Here is a 21,595-nt window from a genome sequence, read left to right on the forward strand (position 1 = left end):
ATAACCAGAAACCTAATTAACATGAGTTAGTTACCTAATCATTTACCCAGACTTGGTAACTCAGAGATATGACCTTTCAGGGTAGACTTGCTGTCTCCTCACTCACAACCTACAATACACATACGTTTTAACACATCCCCCAATAGTTTGAAGGAGACACAGGTGTGTTAATGAGCACAATAAACTATTGGGTGAAAGACCTGGGCTTTCCAGATCTCATTAATCAGCGTTCCTTTCCCATACATCTGTCCACTGAGTCCCAAGCTGGCAGAGACCATCATGGCCTCCTTAATAATGTCCTTTTGCATTACATAACATAATACCTTCCTAAATTATTGTAGCTCCCTCAAATGCCAGGACCCATAGTCAGTAGACAAGAGGCCTCTGTCCCAGGTGAGTCTGTCACATGATAAAAAACTGGGTGACTGCATCTTGAACAGGCTGGTGATGACCTTAATTTATGGAGTCTGCGAGGAGTGAAATATGCCCTTTGGAAAATTTTAAATGTAATTACTGGAAGGATGCATCCCTTATATTGGTCCAGTTCTCTTTGTCTTATTCTGGTATATCACCCTGCCATTTCCTCTGTAGGCCAGAAAAATCTAAAAGAATACTGAAAACAAAATTTTGGAACCGGAATGATGCTGGTGGCAGATAGGCAGATTGTGATCAAAAGGAATCAATCACCCATTTTCAATAATGTGACGTCAGAGAGCATTTGGCAAAGGGAAGAATTGCTCTGAAGCGGAGTGGAGGGAGAGAAGGTATGAGGGGGTATGAGTGGGTTGCCCTTCCCACCTATTAACCTGGCTCTAATGGTGGTTTTCATCGGGGGGGCTGAGATGAAAAGGGGCCCCAGAACAGCAAAATAACAGGTGCTGGAGGGCTTCCAGCGAGTGTAGGATGGCTGCCTCTAGTAATGTAGAGAAGTTACTTAGGTTGGCCTCTAGCCACCAGCTGGGTGGCTTTGGAGTATTTAAAGAAGTCCAGCATGGCCAGTCCCTCTGGTAGGGTCAGCCTGGTTAGCATTAAGAGTTTATAATGCAAGGCCTGGGAATCCCACAAAAATGTGAGCAACAATTGGTGAAGTTGTTTAAAAAACACTTAAGCATTCAGGCAAGTGGATTTCAAAATAGGTGTATACATTTTGGTAGAATCTTAATTTTTATCAAATTGATGCGACTGAACAGATAAAAGCAAATTTTTACACACCTTCAATCTGTTCTTAACTTCTAATAACACAGGAAGTAAATTCAGTTCCACATAGGAGTTAATATTTTGGGATACTCCTATGCCAAGATATGTAAAAGATTGAACCCACTGCAGCTGCACAGGGAGGGCGGAGGCTGAAGTCAATAAGAAAGGAAAGTGATTTTATGGCAGTTAATTTTGAGGCCAGAAACCCATGAAAAACTTTAGAAAACATTCAGGACTCCCTGAAAAGAGCTTTTAACCTTCCTAGCGGTAATCCCGAGTCTGGCTCGGGTTGGGATTTTAATTACAGGAGCGGTAACCCCGAGCCAGACTCGGGATCGCATCGCTCGATGCAGAGGAGGACACAGGGAGAGTTACTCACCTTGTACCCTGGATCCAGCGATGTCCGCCGCGCTGTGTGATCGAGCTGTCCTCCACTCGATTCACAGTGCCGAATGCCGCCGAGCTCCGTTCCCTGCGACGTTACGACGCACGGGAGCGGAGAACGGCGGCAAATTCAAAAAAGTAAAAACACACAAAACACACACAGCACTGTAATCTTACAGATTACAGTGCTGTATTAAAAAATACACACCCCCTTTGTCCCTAGTGGTCTGTGCAATGCCCTGCATGCACTTTTATATTATAAATACTGTTTTTTCTGCCTGGAATTTGGAGATTGTCCATAGCAACCAAAACATGTCCCTTTTTCAGTTTTTTTTGGATTTGATTACATTATTGAATAATTTTTATTATTCTTTATTATATTATAAACTTTATCATACCCGGGATGTCTGCTAGACTCTGGTTTGAAGAGATTTCAGAGCGTTATTCCTAAGAATTACAGGACTACAAAATAAAAGCCAGAAAAGCCAGATTTCCATGCAAAATAATTGTACCGCTTTCAGCACCTTATTCCAGACTGAATCATACCGCCAGGGAGGTTAATATGACTCTCTCCCCCAACCAACCAACCTTGAGTCAATGGATATAGGAGAAGGTACACAGGGCTTCAGCTATTAGTTTTATGGCTATGGCAATTCTTCAACCTACTGCCAGGAACCATGAATCAGACTGAGACAGAAGTCCAAAACATAGCCAGAGTTCGTTAACCAGGATGGGTAGTCAGAATAAGCCAGAGAAACAGGAGTCCATAGATCAGCAAAGTCGAGTGCAGCAAACAGGATCAGGAACCAGAAGGGAAGTCAGCCAAGCAAAAGTCTTTCACAGGAAAACACAGCAGAGAGAGTCTGGATATGTGAACCAAAGCAAGGGAACAGAAGATCTGATCCATGCAGTTTAAATAGCTAGCAGAGCTAGCTGACGAGCAGGAATTGAAGACCAGGTGAGTCTCTGTGGAATAAAGAGTGCTGGCAATTAACCGACAGCTGAGCACACAGCTCTGAGAAGGAAGGGCTGAGCCCAGACCATACAGTATACTTAGGAGGGAAGTGGCTTAAGAGCAGAGTAGGGAGCTATCAAAATTGAAGGGAAGAAAATGATCTAGCCAGGGTTACCAAAGTCTTTCAAATTTAGTGACTTTATCAAGGAGTATGACTTTTTTTTTTTTAAGTTATTTTTATTGAATTGCAAGGTAAACACAGAACAACTTACAGCCTATTGGGCATACCCATGCTGGTCACTACTATCTAACCCCTGAGGAAAAAAAAAAAAAAAAGCACACGAACCCCCCCCCAACCCACATACATTCACTTGCATGTATGCCTAAGAAAACCGCTGTATGCTCTACCACCTAAGCAGATCATGCAAAGTAACCTCCAAATGCGCCCATACCCTACAACTTGTTTGATTGTTCCTAGGATGTATTGTGCAATACACTTCCACATGCTACTCCCTCTTCTCCCCACAGAGGATTAATATGAGAGCCAAGGAATGTTAATACATCAGGGATGCCCCCACCCCTTTCCTAATGCTTAATAGAATGGTGTTAATCATCGTTCAAGTCTGCATTGGTGTCCTGCGACTCCATCCAAATATCCCATATCTTGTGAAATTTGGTGCCACAGCCACATGACAGGTACGTAGCCTTATACAGTGGGAGAGCCGTATTCACTAAGCTCTTCCAGAAATTAATCGAAGGGGCGACCGAAGCCTTAAGCCGCGTACACACGGGCGGACTGTCTGGCCAACTAAGTCCGTCAGACAATCCGACGGACAGTCCGTCCTACTTTTGAATGAACGGACTTGACCACACGCGATGAACAGACAGTCCGTTGAAAGCTTGCGCGATGACGTGTACAGCACGTACGACGGGACTAGAAATACGACGTCCAATACACTGCAATCCAACCTTCGGCCGTGTAAATCCTTTCTGAGCATGCGCCATACTTAGTCCGTCCAACTTGCCTACTCACGAGCGGACTGTCCGCTGAAACCAAAGTTGGACGGACAATATTACGGAAATTCCGAAAGACTTAGTCCGCCAGACTGTCCGCTGAAAAAGTCCGCTGAAGCCCACACACGAGCGGACTGTCCGCTGAAATGTGTTTCAGCGGACTAAGTTGGACAGACAGTCCGCCCGTGTGTACGCGGCTTTACATTTGAGCACTATAGATTTACGGGCATAGTATAATAACAATCCTAGCAGTATTCTGATCGCCCGGCGTGGAGCCAGAGGCCTGACTAATCCCAGCAGACATATCTCTACAGACAGTGGTACAGGAACGGTGGTTACTGTCAGAATAAACCTGGTCACTTCCACCCAAAAAATTTCGATCTGAGGGCAGCTCCAAAACATGTGAGTGAAATCCGCTGAGTGTGAGTTGCATCTCCAGCAAGAAGCGGAGACAGATGGATAAATTCTGTGGAGGCGTGCCGGTGTATAGTACACCTTGTGTACTATTTTAAATTGCACTCATTTATCTCTAGCAGACACTAGCTGTGAAAATGGATACTCCCAAATGTCTTCCCAGTCTTCTGTGTCTAGCGTAGGGAAATCTACCTCCCACTTTGCCTTAAGGTTTTCCAGACCCGTATGAACATTAGGGAGTAATGCTTTATATATGTTGGATAGGGGCTTAGATAAGGAGTATGACTTTGATCTTAGCATAGATCATTGCTCTAGTGATGCTATGTTTAGTTTCCAAAGTGCTCAGATGAGGGGTTTTCCAGGCCTTTGCGATCATTTGCTTTGCAGCTGTGGTGACTTGCAGAAATATTTTGAATGAATGGTCTGCGAGTGCACGCAGGTCTGCGAGTGGTCTGTGGGTGCACGTAGGTCTGCAAGTGCACGTAGGTCTGTGAGTGCACGTAGGTCTGCGAGTGGTCTGCGAGTGCACGTAGGTCTGCAATTGCACGTAGGTCTGCAAATGGTCTGCGGGTGCACGTAGGTCTGCGAGTGCACATAGGTCTGCGAGTGCACGTAGGTCTGCGAGTGGTCTGCGGGTGCACATAGGTCTGCGAGTGGTCTATAGGCTCCCGTAGGTCTAATTTAGTAAAAATGACACCTACGGGGGCCTATAATCTGGTTCGCATAAGGGAGGGTGATGAATGGAAAACAGCTTTTCGCACCCGATTCGGACATTTCGAATACCTTGTGATGCCTTTTGGGCTTTGCAACGCCCCTGCCACATTCCAGCATTTTATAAATGACATCTTCAGAGACTTCCTGGACTTATTCGTCATCATCTACTTAGATGACATTTTGATTTTTTCTGCCTCCATCAGTAGTAATCGTCAACACGTCAAGTGTGTGTTATGGCGCGTACACACGATCAAACAAGCGGGTGGAAAAGTCCGGCAAACTCAAGTCCGCCAGACAATCCCCCCGTGTGTAGCCTCCGGCATACTTTTTTGACCCGAAAGTACGGCGGACTTAGAAAAGTACGGCGGACTTAGAAGGCAGTGTTGCACTCCAATCTTCCCGCCGGACTCGCATTTCGGCGGACATTCCGGCCGTGTGTATGCCAGTCCGCCGTACTTTTGAAATGAGCGGACTTTTCCCGCGCGGAGAAAAGTCCGCTCATTTCGAGCGGGTCTGCAGGTAGGCGGTGCCCGCCAAGGAGACGCCGCTGGCACCGTCACCTGGTATGGACTTAAAGGGGAACCCCAACGCCGAAAAAAATCGGCGTGGGGGTTCCCTCCAAGTCCACAACAGACCCTTGTCCAAGCACGCTACCTGGTCGGCTAGGAAAGGAGGGGCGAGCGAGCCCGGTATTCTTCTTCGTCGCCGCGGCCTCTTCTTCCGACTTCGGGGGTCTTGTCCCCCCCTTCCGGTCTTCTGTCGCCGCTGCCGCAGCCTTCCGTTCTTCCGTTCTTGTCTTCTTCTTCTTCTTCTTCCGTTTTCGGGGGTATTCTCGCGGGCACGCGGCGACTTATATAGGGACAAGGAGCGGGGTCTTCGGTGGATGTCAGCATCCTCCGGGACTGTGACATCGTAAGGGGGCGGGGTCACCATGTGACATCCACCCATGTGACATCCACCGAAGACCCCGCCCCTTGTCCCTATATAAGTCGCCGCGTGCCCGCTCCCCGTCATTGTGAGCGGAGGACTCGGCGAGGCAACATCTGAAGAAGAAGAAGAAGAATAAGACAAGAACGGAAGAACGGAAGCGGCGGCGACAGAAGACCAGGCCACCGCCTGTAGAGCTATAAGAAGGCGCGGTGGCCCGGCAGAAGAACCGAAGAGGGGGACAAGACCCTCGAAGTCGGAAGAAGAGGCCGCGGCGACGAAGAAGAATGCCGGGCTCCTCCGCTAGTAAAAGAGCTACAAGAAGATAGCGGAGGAGTCCGGCGAGAATACCCCCGAAGACGGAAGACCCCCCGGAGCTGTGCAATAAATTATTTTATCTTGTGTGTTGTGTTTTTTTTTTGTACTTTATTTTACAGGTGAATGGGTAGGGGTACATTGTACCCCATACTCATTCACATAGGGTGGGGGGCCGGTATCCGGGGGCCCCCTTATTAAAGGGGGCTCCCGGATTCCGATAAGCCCCCCGCCCGCAGACCCCGACAACCAACGGGCAGGGTTGTCGGGAAGAGGCCCTTGTCCTCATCCCCAAGGCACCCCCCATGTTGAGGGCACGCAGCCTGGTACGGCTCATGAGGGGGGGGGGGCGCTCGCTCGCCCCTCCTTTCCTGGCCGGCCGGGTAGCGTGCTCGGACAAGGGTCTGTTGTGGACTTAGGGGGGACCTCCACGCCGATTTTTTTTCGGCGTTGTCCATACCAGGCGGCGGGGCCAGCGACGTCTCCCTTGCGGGCCCCGCCTACCTGGAGACGTGCTCGAAATGAGCGGACTTTCCTCCGCGTGTGTGGGCGAGTCCGTTCATTTCAAAAGTAGGGCGGATAGTACGGCGGTGCTTAGTACGCCGTATTAGTCCGCTGAAAAAGTGCCGTGTGTGGGCAAGTAGCCCGTTCGGAAAGTCCGACGGACAGTCTGGCGGAAAGTCCGCCAGACTAAGTACGTCGGACAGACGGCTACGTGTGTACGCGGCTTTAGAGCGACTCCAACAGCATGGCCTTTATGCAAAGCCTGAGAAATGTGAATTTGAACAGCAGAGCATACAGTTTCTGGGACTAATCATTTCTGTTGAGGGCATTAAAATGAACCCTGAAATTTTTTTCGCTATCCTTGAGTGGCCTGCTCCTGTGGATAAAAAGGGGGTTCAGCAGTTTGTGGGCTTTTCAAACTTTTATCGGAAATTTATTAAAGATTCTCAGCCATCATCTCGCCTATTACCCAGCTGACCAAGCAGGGAGTTCAATTTCATTGGACTCCCGAAGCCCAAACTGCTTTTGACACCCTCAAGAGACTTTTTACCTCTGCTTCTGTACTGAAACACCCTGACCCTTCTCTCCCATTTTTCTTGGAGGTCGATGCATCCGAAGTCGCCGTTGGGGCAGTACTCTCGCAACGACAAGGTCCCAAGGCTCTTCTGTTTCCTGTTGGCGTCTTTTCATGCAAGCTGACTGCTCCTGAAAGAAACTATGATGTGGGAGACAGAGAACTATTAGCTTTGGAGGTGTGGCGGTACCTTCTGGAAGGAGCGGCTCACCCGATCCTGATCTATATGGATCACATAAACCTGGAGTACCTGAAATCTGCAAGAAGGTTGAAGCCGCGTCAAGCCAGGTGGGCACTGTTCTTTTCCAGGTTTGCCTTCCATGTCACCTACAGACTGAGTACCTACCTCTCCGCACACTATTCTGTCGGCAGAAAACGTTCTCCTTCTTCAAGAAGATCTTTTAAGTCGAATTAAGCAAGCTTCCAGTGAAGACCCCCCCCCTCCTGCAGAAGCAGGGCTGCTTGCGAAAGACGGTTTGTTCTGGCTCAAGGACAAAATCTTCATTCCAGAAAATCTTTGGGCCACCATACTCGGGCTCTGCCACGACCATGCACTAGCCGGGCACTTCGGTGTCTCCAAGACGTCTGACCTAGTGAAACGTACGTTCTGGTGGCTGCAAGTTGCAAAGGACCACAAAAGATACGCAGAGTCTTGTACCATCTGTACTCGCAACAAGGGTAATAAGGCCAGGGCTTGGGGCTTGCTCAAACCTTTATCTGCTCCAGAGAGACCTTGCAAATTAATCTCCATGGACTTTCTTGTTGAACTCCCCCCTTCAGAAGGCCATACTGCCATCTTTGTGGTAGTGGATCGGCTGTCCAAGATGGCACACTTCATCCCCTTGAAGGGAACACCGTCTGCACCGGAAACTGCAAAAGTTTTTATCAGGGAAGTCTTCAGACTTCATGAAGTACCAACATCATATCGGATAGGGGAGTGCAGTTTACCTCTCGGTTCTGGAAAGCACTATGCAGTTCCCTTGGCATCGAGCTATCTTTTTCCTCTGCATACCATCCTCAACAAATGGGAAGACAGAGAGAACTAAACAGACTCTCGAGCAGTATCTTCAATGTTTTTCCTCCTTTTCTCAGGATGACTGGTTCTCTCTGGTGCCACTGGGTGAGTTTGCATATAATAATTCTATCCACTCTACCATCAAGCAGACCCCGTTTTTTGCCAATTATGGTTACCACCCATCATTTCTACCTAACTCTGTTCCTGAATGTTCTGTGCCAGCCGTTCTCAAGACTGTGGATTTTTTCAGTACCAACAATAAACTGTTGCAGGAAACCATGACCAGAGCACAAACAATAAACAAAGAGACTTTTGATAAAACGACAGGGGGAACTGATTCTGAAACCTGGAGACCAGGTTTTGCTGTCTACGGTTAATCTTCGACACGCTTGCCCTTCCAAGAAATTGGGCCCTAAGTTTCTGGGTCTTTGCGTGGGCAAGAGGAGAATCAATGAGATGGCCTACGAACTAGAACTGCGAGAATCACTTTGGGTACACCCTGTTTTTCCTGTTTCCTGCCTGAAACCTGCCATCTCTAATCCTTTCCCAGGATGAGCCACGGATCCCCCTGCTTCTATAATGGTCAATGGTGAAGAGGAGTTCGAAGTGGAGGCAATAATGGATTGCAGGAAGAGAAATAACTGTGTCCAATTTCTCATCAAATGGAAGGGGTACGGTTCCGAGGAAAACTCATGGGAGCCTGAAAGCAACATACATGCCAAGCATCTGATCCAAGCCTCCAAGAGATCCCATCCTGTGAAAATGGCCAGGTTGGGCATCTGGAGGCTGCCCCTTGGAAGGTGGCGAAGTCAGGAAAGGCTGTCTGTGGGTGCCTGGGCGTGTGAGCGTGGGTGCGCGGTTGCTGGCACCAGGCGGGCTATTTAAACCCAGTTCTCCCTTCAGATCTTGCTGCTTGATCTACAGCGTTCCTGAGTCTATTGCCTGAATCTGATCTGTTCGTGTATTGACCCAGCCTGACCTGTGACCTTCCCCGCTTTCTGCCTGCCTCTGACCTCCGGCTTGTCTACGACTCCTGTCTTATCCTCTGGTTCATCCGTGCTCATCCATTACTGACCTGGCCTGTTCCACGTTCCTGCCTCTGCCTGTTGCATCTGTTCCTGTACTGACTGTTTGGTTTGACCCGGCTTGCCAGACTCTTCTATGTGCCTGCTCCTGAGTGATCTACCTGTTCCTGTTGATCTCCTGCTGTTTGCTGGTTCCTGTCTGCTGCTACTGAGGCCTGCTTGTCCAGCTACAGTTCCTGAAGTCACCCTGATCCATCCTTTGGCTGTTGATCCTGCCAGGCACTTGTGCTACCTTTGACTTCCGTGCCTCCTGTCACCACCATCAGGGGCCATGAGTTGAGGACGCAAGAGAAGTCTCCTTCTGCATGCCGGGCACACCACTAGGTACGTGACAGTAGGTCTGCGAGTGGTCTGTGAGTGCACATAGGTCTGCGAGTGCATGTAGGTCTGTGAGTGCACGTAGGTTCTGTGAGTGAACATAGGTCTGCGAGTGGTCTGCGGGTGCATGTAGGTCTGCGAATAGTCTGCGAGTGCACGTAGGTCTGTGAGTGGTCTGCGAGTGCACGTAGGTCTGCGAGTGCACATAGGTCTGCGAGTGGTCTGCGAGTTCACATAGGTCTGCGAGTGCATGTAGGTCTGCGAGTGGTCTGCGGGTGCACGTAGGTCTGCGAGTGGTCGGCGGGTACACGTAGGTCTGCGAGTGGTCTGCAAGTGTACGTAGGTCTGCGTGGTCTGCGAGTGCACGTAGGTCTCCGAGTGGTCTGTGAGTGCACGTAGGTCTCCGAGTGGTCTGCGGGTGCACGTAGGTCTGCGAGTGCCCGTAGGTCTCCGAGTGGTCTGCTAGGGCATGTAGGTCTGTGAATGGTCTGCGAGTGCACGTAGGTCTGCGAGTATCTGTGTATTGTCTTGAGTATTAGTGTCAGGAAGCTAGTTGTTTGGTAATTTGGACAGGGTATAAACCCCAATCCTCATTAAATTGAATAGGTACGATGCCCGGTGGGTGTGGAGAGGCGACTTGTTGTACATCTTGCTGCATGTATGCGTTCTTTGACCATCCGATCGAGGGTGAATACTGCTGTGCAAAATGTAAGCGCATTGTTTCCCTGGAAGCCCAGGTTCTGAATCTGGGGAAGCACTAAGAAGTCCCTCCATACTAAAGGAGAGCCAGGAACGTACAGGGCAGGTGCTGGCAGGGGCCAGAAAAGAGGCGGGTGGATACAAAGAGGTGCAGACACTAGCAAAGAGTAGATGGGGAAGTGCCAGGGAAGCTGACCCTGGGCTGGAACATCCCAATAAGTACGCTCCATTGAGTGACGTTGGTGAAACCAGTCAGGGACCAGCACTGCTCCTAGCTGCTCTCCTAGCTGCTGGGGGAAGAACTCCTCCAGTGAGAGTGGGGGAAAAGCGAACGGAAAGGAAAGACAGATCCTAGTGGTAGGGTACTCAATTCTTAGAAGGACAGAGAGGCCAATCTGTAACAAAGACCTGAAGCACTGAACAGTATATTGTCTACTGGGTGCTTGGGTTCGGCACATCATGGATCTGGTGGACAGATTACTGGGGGGGGGGGGGGCTGGGGAAGACCCAGCTGTAATGGTGCACGTTGGCACCAATGACAAAGTCAGAGGCAGATGGAGTGTCCTAAAGAACGATTTTATGGACTTAGGAGCTAAATTGAGGAAAAGGACCTCCAAGGTAGTATTCTCAGGAATACTACCAGTACACCGAGCCACACCAGAAAGGCAGAGGGAGATTGGGAAGTAAACAAGTGGCTGAAGAGCTGGTGTAGTAAGGAGGGGTTTGGGTTCCTGGAGGACTGGGACGACTTCTCAGTCGATAACCGGTACTATAGAAGGGACGGACTGCACCTAAATGAGGAGGGTGCAGATCAACTGGGAATGAAGATGGCGGAAAAGTTAGGGGGATTTTTAAACTAGACGATGGGGTGGAGGGTCCAGAGGTAGAGATAGTCAGAGTGCAAGATATTCCAGAGGGTAGTATTTGGGGCATTAGTGGCAGGTAGACCAAAGCACATAAGCCCAAGGTAAGTATAGTAGCAAGTCCTAGTTGTGTGGTGGCGATTTTGAAATATAATATTTATAGCAACCCAATATCAAAACACCCAATAAAAGGATAATATGAGACCGGTCTAAACTACGTGGCATGTTCACCAATGCCAGGAGCCTGACGGACAAGATGGGTAAACTAGAGATACTATTGTACAAGGAGAAATTGGATTTTGTGGGAATTTCAGAGACCTGGTTCAACAGCTCTTATGATTGGCTGGCAAACATTCAAGGGTATACCCTTTATGGCAAAGGATAGAGAGGGTAAAAAGGGGCAGGGGTATGCCTATATATATCAAGAATAATGTACAAGTGAATGTGAGAGAAGACGACACTATGGGAGCTAGGGAGGAGGTGTAATCCTTATGGGTAGCGCTCCAAAGGGATGAAGCTAAGGGGAAAATAATACTAGGAGTATGCTATAGACCCCCTAACCTGAGGGAGGAAGGGGAGACAGATCTCCTAACACAATTTGGATTAGCAGCAAGGATGGGAAGTAATATTATAATGGGGGATTTTAATTATCCAGACATAGACTGGGTGGAGGGAACCGTGCATTCATCTAAGGCTCGCCAGTTTCAAAATGTCTTGCAGGACAATTTTATGGATCAGATGGTAGATGCACCAACAAGAAATAAAGCGTTACTGGATCGACTGATTACTAACAATACAGACCTGATCGCGGATGTAGGGGGCAATTTACGGAACAGCGATCACAGGTCAATTGGCTTCCGTATAAATCACACAAATAGGAAACATAAAGGAATACAAAGACACTGAATTTCAAAAGAGCCAATTTCCTAAAATACGAACCTTACTAGAAGGCATAAATTGGGATAAAATCTTAGGAACAAAGAATGCGGAGGAGAGATTTGTTTGCTTTAAGAGCATATTAAATAAGGGCATGAGCCAATGCATCCCATTGGGTAATACATTTAAAAGAGCAAACAGAAGTCCTGGATGGCTTAACTCCAATGCAAAAATGCATATAAAAGCAAAGGAGGAGGCCTTCAAAAAATACAAGGTTGAGGGATCATCATCAGCATTCAGACTTTATAAAGAATGCAACAAGAAATGCAAGGGTGCAATAAGGACGGCTAAGATAGAACATGAAAGACACATAGCGGAGAAGAGCAAAAAAATCCCAAGAAATTCTTTAAGTATATAAACAGTAAAAAAGGGAGGACAGACCATATTGGTCCCATAAAGAATGAGGAAGGACATGTGGTTACAAAGCATGGGGAGATGGCGAAGGTACTGAATTTATTCTTCTCCTCAGTCTTCATGAGGGAATCGGGGGGCTTCAGTAACCAAAACTGCAGGGTTTATCCTCATAACACATCACAGGAAGCACCTCCATGGTTAACAGAGGACAGAATTAAAATTAGACTTGGGAAACTTAACACTAATAAATCACCGGGACCAGATGGCTTGCACCCGAGGGTACTTAGGGAACTCAGTCAAGTAATTGCCAGACCATTGTTCCTAATTTTTACTGACAGTCTACTGACTGGAATGGTACCAGCTGATTGGAGAAAAGCCAATGTAGCACCAATATTTAAAAATGGCCCAAAATACATCCCTGGGAATTACAGACCAGTTAGCCTAACATCAATAGTATGTAAACTCTTGGAGGGGATGATAAGGGACTATATACAAGATTTTAGTAATGAGAATGGTATCATTAGCAGTAATCAGCATGGATTCATGAAGACTTGTTCTTGCCAACCCAATCTACTAACCTTCTATGAGGAGGTGAGTTGCCAGCTAGATAAAGGAAGGCGCGTAGATGTGGTGTATCTAGATTTTGCAAAAGCATTTGACACAGTTCCCCATAAATGTTTACTGTACAAAATAAGGTCCGTTGGCATGGACCATAGGGTGAGTACATAGATTGAAAACTGGCTACAAGGATGAGTTCAGAGGGTGGTGATAAATGGGGAGTACCCAGAATGGTCAGGGATGGGTAGTGGGGTCAATATATATATGTATGGTGTAGCGCTTTAAAGTGACTAATACAATAACATGAGTGAACACATGTCAGTGCTATCGTGTGTAAAAAAGTGACAGAGACTGGTAGTCAGTATTATGGCACACTAAGTAGTGACAAACAATAGTAACTACTCTTATGACACACTGAATAGTGATAGGTACTGGCAATAAATCTTGTGATAAGAGGATGTCAGAGAAAATGATAAACAATAGAAAAGTGACTGGTGTAATAACACTGAAATCACATGTATATAAACACAAAAATAAAATACGCAAACAAGAATTGAGCCGTCCGAAGACGGATTACAACATTGAAGCAAAAAACACAAAAAGTAAATTTAGTGGCAAAAAGAAATATTTAGGTAAAAAAGTCCATTGAGGATAGTGCCAAAAGTTCCAAAAAGAAGTTTGCACACTCTTCAAACGACCAAAAAACAAAGTGTCTGGCAATCATCAGCGTGACAAGACCACCACTCAGACCCACCAGAGCGTACGTTCTGTGAGTCAATAGAGCTTAGAATGTCAGCAGACAACCAAAAAACGATCCCTGCAGATGCGTACCACAACTTTTAAAGAGGTGTCCCAAAACTTTTGGAGAAAGGTCCGTCTCAGCATAGGTAAGTATAGTGTCAGGATGCAACCGATATGTAGAAAAGGATAGAGAAGACCATATAGCGTAATTCCATATGACAAAAGGAAATTTATTAAAAGGTAGTACACTTACATTAAAAAAGTGTTTCAAGCGCTTGTATAAAACAAAAGGTGGCGACAGTGGAGTCGTGGTGACAGTGGAGTCCTTCTGGCGCGTTTTGTGTCAATACACTTCGTCTGGGGTGTGAGCACTTGGAATGGTCAGGGGTGGGTAGTGGGGTCCCCCAGGGATCTGTGCTGGGACCAATCCTATTTAATTTGTTCATAAACGACCTGGAGGATGGGGTAAACAGTTCAATCTCTGTATTTGTGGAAGATATTAAGCTAAGCAGGGCAATAACTTCTCCACAGGATGTGGAAACCTTGCAAAAAGATCTGAACAAATTAATGGAATGGGCAACTACATGGCAAATGAGGTTCAATGTAGAAAAATGTAAAATAATGCATTTGGGTGGCAAAAATATGAATGCAATCTATACACTGGGGGGAGAACCTCTGGGGGAAACTAGGATGGAAAAGGACCTGGGGGTCATAGTAGATGATAGGCTCAGCAATGTCATGCAATGCCCAGCTGCTGCTAACAAAGAAAACAGAATATTGGCATGCATTAAAAAGGGGATCAACTCCAAAGACTCTGGTCTGTGCTTGAAATGGAGCGAGTACAAAGAAGGGCAACAAAGCTGATAAAGGGTCTGGAGGATTTTAGTTATGAGGAAAGGTTGCGAGCACTGAACTTATTCTCTCTGGAGAAGAGACGCTTGAGAGGGGATATGATTTCAATATACAAATACCATACTGGTGACCCCACAATGGGGATAAAACTTTTTCGCAAAAGGGAGTTTAACAAGACTCGTGGCCACTCATTAAAATTGGAAGAAAAGAGGTTTAACCTTAAACTACATAGAGGATTCTTTACTGTAAGAGCGGCAAGGATGTGGAATTCCCTTCCACAGGCGGTGGTCTCAGCGGGGGGCATCAATAATTTCAATTATAACTATTAGATAAGCACCTGAACGACCGCACCATACAGGGATATAAAATGTAATACTGACATATAATCACACACATAGGTTGGCCTTGATGGACTTGTGTCTTTTTTCAACCTCACCTACTATGTAACTATGTAACTATGTAACTATGTAACATGGGACTTGCTGAGTGTAGGGAATGGTTTGAAGGAATCAGGGGTAGTAAATGAGTAGGCTCAGATAAGATTAATAAAAATTATGCTTTGTGCTGGTACATTGTTTTACAAAGAAAATTAAAACCGCATATCAAAATAGGTAAACGTGAAGGTTAATTGGAAGTATACAAATGACATAAGAATTATATTATAAAAAGAATTATACATTGAAAAAAAATATATATAAAAATGTAAATATATAGATACAGGGCTTTTTTTCACTGAAAACGTGGGGAACGCAGTTCCAGCACCTCTGGTACTGAATGTATGTAATGGCTGGGGGGTGTTGGAGGGTCTTTTGCTGGTTGCTGGGGGATCTGTTATCTCTGGAGGGGATCTATTGTTGCAGGGGGCTATTGTTGCTGGGAGGGATCCACTATTGGGAGAGGAGTCTATTGACGCTGGCTGCTGGGAGATCTATTATTGCTGGGGTGAATCTACTTTGTTGGGGGCAGTATTGCTTTTGGTAGGAGGTCTATTGTTGCTGGAGGGGATTATTGTTTGGGGGGGTCTATTGCTGCTGACTGCAGGGAATCCATTTTACAGCTTTCTTTGTTATTAACAAATCCCATACAAATTACATAGCACCACAAAATTATACTTGGTTCTGTATTTTCCAAAAGGGGTGATACTGGGAGGTGGGTAGGGGGTGAAACCAAGGGACAGTGCTGAGACGTAGATAGGGGTTGGAACCAAGGGACAGTGCTCAGAGGTGGGTAAGCCCAGAAGCAGTGAGTACCTGCACCTAGTCTCTGAGAAAAAAAACCCTGTACAGATATATACAGTATATGTATATCTTGGTATGAGGGCTTTAATCAGAACCAAACAGAGTAAACAAATTAAATTGCAACATTTCCAAATGAGAATTTCATCATCGTATATGGGTGTTGTGAGCCAGCTTCAGCTCATGGATTAGCTTGCCTTAGTGTTGGACTATTATGAACTTTATTTGAACTGTTATAAACTGAGAAACATTGCCTTTGCACCTACCATTACCTCCCTTCCTTATCTAAACTGTGACAATGCCTTTGGCAGGCATTACTAATTCGGTGTATGTGTTTTTCTTTCTTATTCCACAGGTTTCACAAATTACTTTGGCTATCTTCCAGATTGCTCTGGGCATCAACTGTGCAATATTCTCACCTTCCTGCTATTCATCATACATTGGATATAACTTTTGGGGACCACTATCTGTACGTACAGTATGTAATCTTTGTTACAACTGCCCCAGTTACACTCAGTTGTCACACTCTCAGCCATATTGTCAATGAACATAACCATCCCTTATTAATCATAGAAACAAAAACAGCTGATATAATGGAATGTCAACCAACCTGTTAAATTCCATCAAGACCTGGTTTATTATACACAAGCACTGATTAACTTTTATTATAAGGTCCCATCTCATTTGATGAGTCATCTCAAGGAAGGGGTATAGGTATTGGAAGGCATGGTCATTGTGATTTATTTCGCCACTTTTGAGTAATCACACCAATTGTTTTATACCAATGGTTGCTAAGGGCCACAGCTAAAGATTGAACCCAATTTACTTGATTATTCATTGTGGACTATTTAGGTACTGTATGTGGACACATTTATAGGATTCATTGCTTGCCAAGGAATACTGTCAATGTGCTTTGTACTAGTTTACGTTTACTTATTGTGTTTTTGTTGCACTTTTTTATTGTTTTTTCTATTAAAGTTTTCATAATATTTGTAGTAATACATGTTCATTAATATTAACATTTATTTAGAACAGCCTTTCTCAACCTTTACAACACAGAGGAACCCTTGAAATAGTTCTACAGTCTCAGGGAACCCCTGCTAAAAATTAGTAATCTACAACTCATGATACATTAGTGTGATGGTCAGTGAGAATGGTCCTTACACTTGTGGTCATTGGGAAGAATTACCTCCTTAAAGATAGTTAAAAAGATCAATTGTGTCAGTGGGAACTTGACTGAGAGACAGAAATTGTCCAATGCTGAAGGAACCCCTAGCAACCTCTGGAGGAACCTTAGGGTTCCACAGAACCCTGGTTGAGAATCACTGATTTAGAGAGTTATTGAGCACTTACCGTATAAGGTTACAAGTACACGGGAGGCGCATGCGCAAAGCCACACCGGGACACAAAGCCGACTGGGACACAATAGCCGGATAATACCGAGTCTCGTCAGTCTACAACCCTCTTAGCCCACGTACACATGGTCGGAGATTTTGCCAACCAAATCCGTCGGATTTGGCCCGTCGGATTTAGTCCGACGGATTGCGTCCGAAACTATTGCATACACACGGTCGGGCCAAGTTGTCTGATTTTGCGGTTGCCAAGAACGCGGTGACGTAAGCCGTGTACGGCGGGACTAGAAAAAGGAAGTTCAGCACCACGTCCGGCACCCTTTGGGCTCCTTCTGCTGATCTCATGTTTTAGTAGAAGTTTGGTGAAAGACGATTCACGCTTTTCAGATTAGTGATTCAGATCGCTACTGCTCTTCAGTTTGTGCTTGTCTTTGCTTTTCTGATAATCAGTGCGTGCAGTCATTAAGTATTTGCTTCTCATTGTGGACTGTATCTTGGTATAGTACGCTTTGAAAGGCATTTTTTATTGTCTGCTTGCTTCTGCTATTCAGGTCGTCCTTTCAGGCCTTGCTGTTTAGCGTTGCTTTCTGGTGTCCGTTCTGACCAGCCGACCATTTTCCAAACATGTTTCGTCTACGTACTCATCGTACAGTTTGTGCTGTGCAGGGGTTCTTACTTTGACTTTGACACAAGCCAAAGGGCTTGTGTCAAAGTCAAAGTAAGAACCCCTGCACAGCACAAACTGTATGATGAGTCCGTAGACGAACCTTCAGGACCTCAAGTTCTCTACAGGCATCTCCCCCCAGGCTCTGGGGATCATTATTCCAGAGACCTGTTCTGCCATCATTCAGCTCCTGCTGAAGGACTATATTATGCTAATTTTTAAACTTAAACATCACATTCTATGTATTTCATGATTGCTAATGTCTTGCATTTCTTTCCTCAATCCCTAATTACCATCATTGCAATATGCTCTAATTCATATGCTCTGCCCCTTAGTCCTCATGCGGATTTGCCTCACTAACTTCCCCACCATGCTCTTCTTGGCCCCTAAAACTATAGGCTGAATATATATTTTATTAATCATTTTGCAGTAAAAATAATTAAAGGTACAGAATAAAGAAAAAGGGGGGGGGAAATGGGGGGTAGTGGTAAACAATTACAACCACTCAGATGGTACTTAGCGTATGAACATTTAAACGCGATTAACAGTGCAGAAAGTTGCAAATATTTTCCTGAGCGTATAACATGTCCAAGTAGATGGACATAGTATGCTGTATAACCCAAGGGTAGGTAGGAGGGGAGGGGAAGGGGGGATGGGGAAGGGTAAGGTTACAAAGTTAATATTGAAAACTTGTGTACGACTATATGCCAGGTGGGATAACATAGTGTACCTGATAATGAGTAGGCATATAACTCATGTCACCAACAACGACTACTAATGCACATTGTTAAACACAATAGATCAAGGGAGGGGGGGGGGGGGAAGGTAAGTACTACAGGGAGATGGGGAGAGGAAGATGGGAAAGAAAAGAAGACAGGTGAGGGGGAAAGGGGGGAGTGCACAGCAGATTCATTTAGTGGAAACGAAATGATCAACACATGTATCAAAATACTTGGTTTATGTGAAGGATAAAAGCACCACAGTCGCCTAGTTTCAGTTGTGGAAACAATTATGTATGTTCTTCCGGTGTTACCTGTGGCTCTCCCGGCGCCACCACTCTCTGCTCAATCATGGCAGAAGGATTGTTCAAGTGAGTTTAAGATTGTTAAGAAATATTTCCTTTTGAGAGTGATGTCGCCAGACAGACCATAGCATTGTAAACTTATCATAAGTATCATCCGCCTTCGCCTGCAATTCCTCCATGAGCATGATGTCATTAATGTTATCCACCCAAGTTGAAATAGAGGGAGCGGATTCCCTCTTCCAGCACAGGGAAATGGTGTGACGGGCTGCTGAAAGAAAGAATCTTAAAAGACTACCTTTCTGGGACCAAATTGTCCCTGGGAGAATGGATAGAAGAGCAGACAAAGGCGAAGGAGGCAACGTGGTCTGATATACCTCATTATAAATTTCATATATTTTATTCCAAAATGGGCGAACCTTATCGCAGTCCCACCACATGTGAATATAAGAACCTTGTGCTCCGTGACAGCGCCAACACATGTTTGTGGTTGAGGGGAACATCCTGTGCACCGAGACCGGGACCCTGTACCACCTCGAGAGCAATTTATAGTTCTTCTCTTGGGAAAACCCTGACCTAGAGGAGTGATGCGTGTGGGTGAAGGAGGTAGTCCACTGTGTTGGGGTGATATCTAAATTCAGGTCTCTAGACCATTTACTCGTATAGGTCGGGAGGGCGTCGTATGAGCGAGATTGAACATCTTTGTAAATTAATGACAGAGTGTGTCTGGGGGTTTGGGCTAGTTTGCAGAGATCCTCAAACAACGTGAGTGGTCTGTGTGTTTTGCCCGAGAGGTGAAGGTCTCTGCATAGCTGGTTTAAGGAAATCGTGGTCAACCAGTCCGAAGAGGTGGCTGCTTGTGAGTCAGAGGGAGGACGGAAATGTCCAGTGGTGGGGTGGACAAACTGGTTTGCTGTCGGCCAACCGTCACGCTTGTAGTTCCCGCAGGACGTTTTAGCTGCTATGGAGGAGAGGGCCAGATTATCAAACAGGGGCGTTAATGGGCTGGGATCTGTGGATAAGGCATAAGGAGTAGCTTTAGTGTACCACAATGTAAGGGCCGCCCTCGTTAAGGGGGAGAGCCCCTGCATCGTGCGATATCTGGTGTTATACCCCCATAGCAGGGCACGCAGGTCCACCCCTGCCATGTCCTGCTCAACTGAGGTGGAAGGTTTGATGTTCGATTGCGGAAACCAGTCTAGAAGTCGGGAAAATACCGCTGATGTATGATATAGTTGGAAGTCCGGGAGGCCCGTACCCCCCCTAAGTTTGGGGGCACATAAAATCTTATGCTTAAGTCTGGGAGGTTGGTGTTGCCAGAGGAACTTGTTTACCAAAGCTCGTAGCGTCCGAAAGAAAGTCCCCGGTAAAAGAATGGGAAGAGCCTGAAATAAATATAATGCCTTCGGGAGGATATCCATTTTAATAACACTCATTCTCCCCCACCAGGAGAGCTTGAGGTTGTGCCAGCTCTCGAGGGAACGTCTGATAGAAGTCAGCAATGGGCTAAAGTTTAGGGTATATACGTCGTGATCAGCTGAAGGAATCTCTGTCCCAAGATATTTGATCGAGCGTGGTTGCCATTTAAAGGAGAACCGCTCCCGAACAAAGTCCAGATCTTTCGGGGGTAGAGAGATATTTAAAGCTTCCGTCTTGTTTAGGTTAAGTTTAAAGTTACTATGAGTGCCAAACCGGGCAAGCTCCTCTAGGATGGCTGGGAGACTAATGCGGGGTTGAGTGATATATAAGAGCAGATCATCTGCATAGAGTGACAGCTTGCGGGGAGCCGAGGGGGTGTTGATCCCATGAATGGAGGGATTGTTTCGGATGGCTTGAGCCAGATGTTCTACAACAATTGCGAACAGGAGTGGCGACAACGGGCATCCCTGCCTGGTGCCGTTCCGGATTCCGAAAGCCCCCGACGATTCTCCATTAGCTAAGACTTTGGCAGATGGGCTCGTATATAGGGCCATGATTTTAGAGAGCATTCGCGGGCCTAAGCCTATCTGTTGCAGGGAGGCCTGGAGGAACTTCCAGCTCACCCTATCAAACGCCTTTTCGGCATCGCAGGCTAGTAGAAGGGTAGGGATATTGTGGGATTTGGCGTATGAAATGAGATGTAAAGTCTTAGTGGTGTTATCCCTAGCTTCTCGGCCCGGGACAAAGCCCACTTGGTCGTTATGAATGATGGAGGGGAGTAGGGGAGCGAGACGTGTTGCCAAGATTTTGGAGTAAAGCTTGAGGTCTACGTTCAGTAGGGATATGGGCCTATAATTTCCACATTGCATGTGGTCCTTACCCGGTTTGGGTATAACAACTATCTGTGCCTGGAGAATTTGGAGTGAGAGGGGATGTGCATCATCTATGTCCTCGAATGTTTTGGCCAAAATCGGGGCGAGTTGGTGTGCAAATGTTTTATAGAACTGTGGGGAGTAACCGTCAGGGCCGGGGCTTTTGCCATTCTTTAGGCCTTTAATCGCTGTCAGAAAATCAGAAGTGGACAGGGGTAGCTCCAAATCAGCTCTATCAGTTAAGGGAATAGAGGGCAAGGCAGTGTCCTGAATGTAGCAGTTTAAGTCGGGCGTTGAAGTGGGGTTCGAGGCACCCGAGGGGGGAAGATTATAGAGGGAGGAGTAGAAGTCCCTGAACTCCGAAACAATCTCGGAGTTCCTGAACCTCTTCTGCTGAGCAGCCGATAAGATGCAAGGGATGGTTTGTCTCTGTTGTCTAGGGTGGATAACTCGTGCTAAGTGTTTTCCGCATTTGTTAGCCTGTGAGTAGTGGGTATGGCGGCCCTTATGGTATGCGGTGAGTGATCTATCTGAAAATATCTGAAGCAATTCCCGCCGTGCGTTAGAGAGCTCCGCCAAAGTCCGAGTGTCTAAAGAACGTTTATGGGAGGTC

The 21,595-nt window shown here is 46.3% G+C and overlaps 1 protein-coding gene across 2 annotated transcripts in view; it reads left to right on the forward strand.

Annotated features, from left to right (window-relative positions):
* LOC143930416 (membrane-spanning 4-domains subfamily A member 4A-like) overlaps positions 1 to 21,595 on the forward strand; it is a 121,037-nt gene that overhangs the window by 24,741 nt on the left and 74,701 nt on the right. For both annotated transcript variants that reach the window (XM_077454721.1, XM_077454719.1), the window contains exon 2: positions 16,010 to 16,123. In XM_077454721.1, coding sequence (XP_077310847.1) covers positions 16,010 to 16,123 — 114 coding nt within the window. The remainder of the gene's footprint in view (positions 1 to 16,009; positions 16,124 to 21,595) is intronic.

This window comes from Lithobates pipiens, unplaced genomic scaffold (assembly GCF_037356315.1).
Source record: "Lithobates pipiens isolate NorthernLeopardFrog02 unplaced genomic scaffold, aLitPip1_a1.2 Scaffold_25, whole genome shotgun sequence".
NCBI classification, from domain to species: Eukaryota; Metazoa; Chordata; class Amphibia; order Anura; family Ranidae; genus Lithobates; species Lithobates pipiens.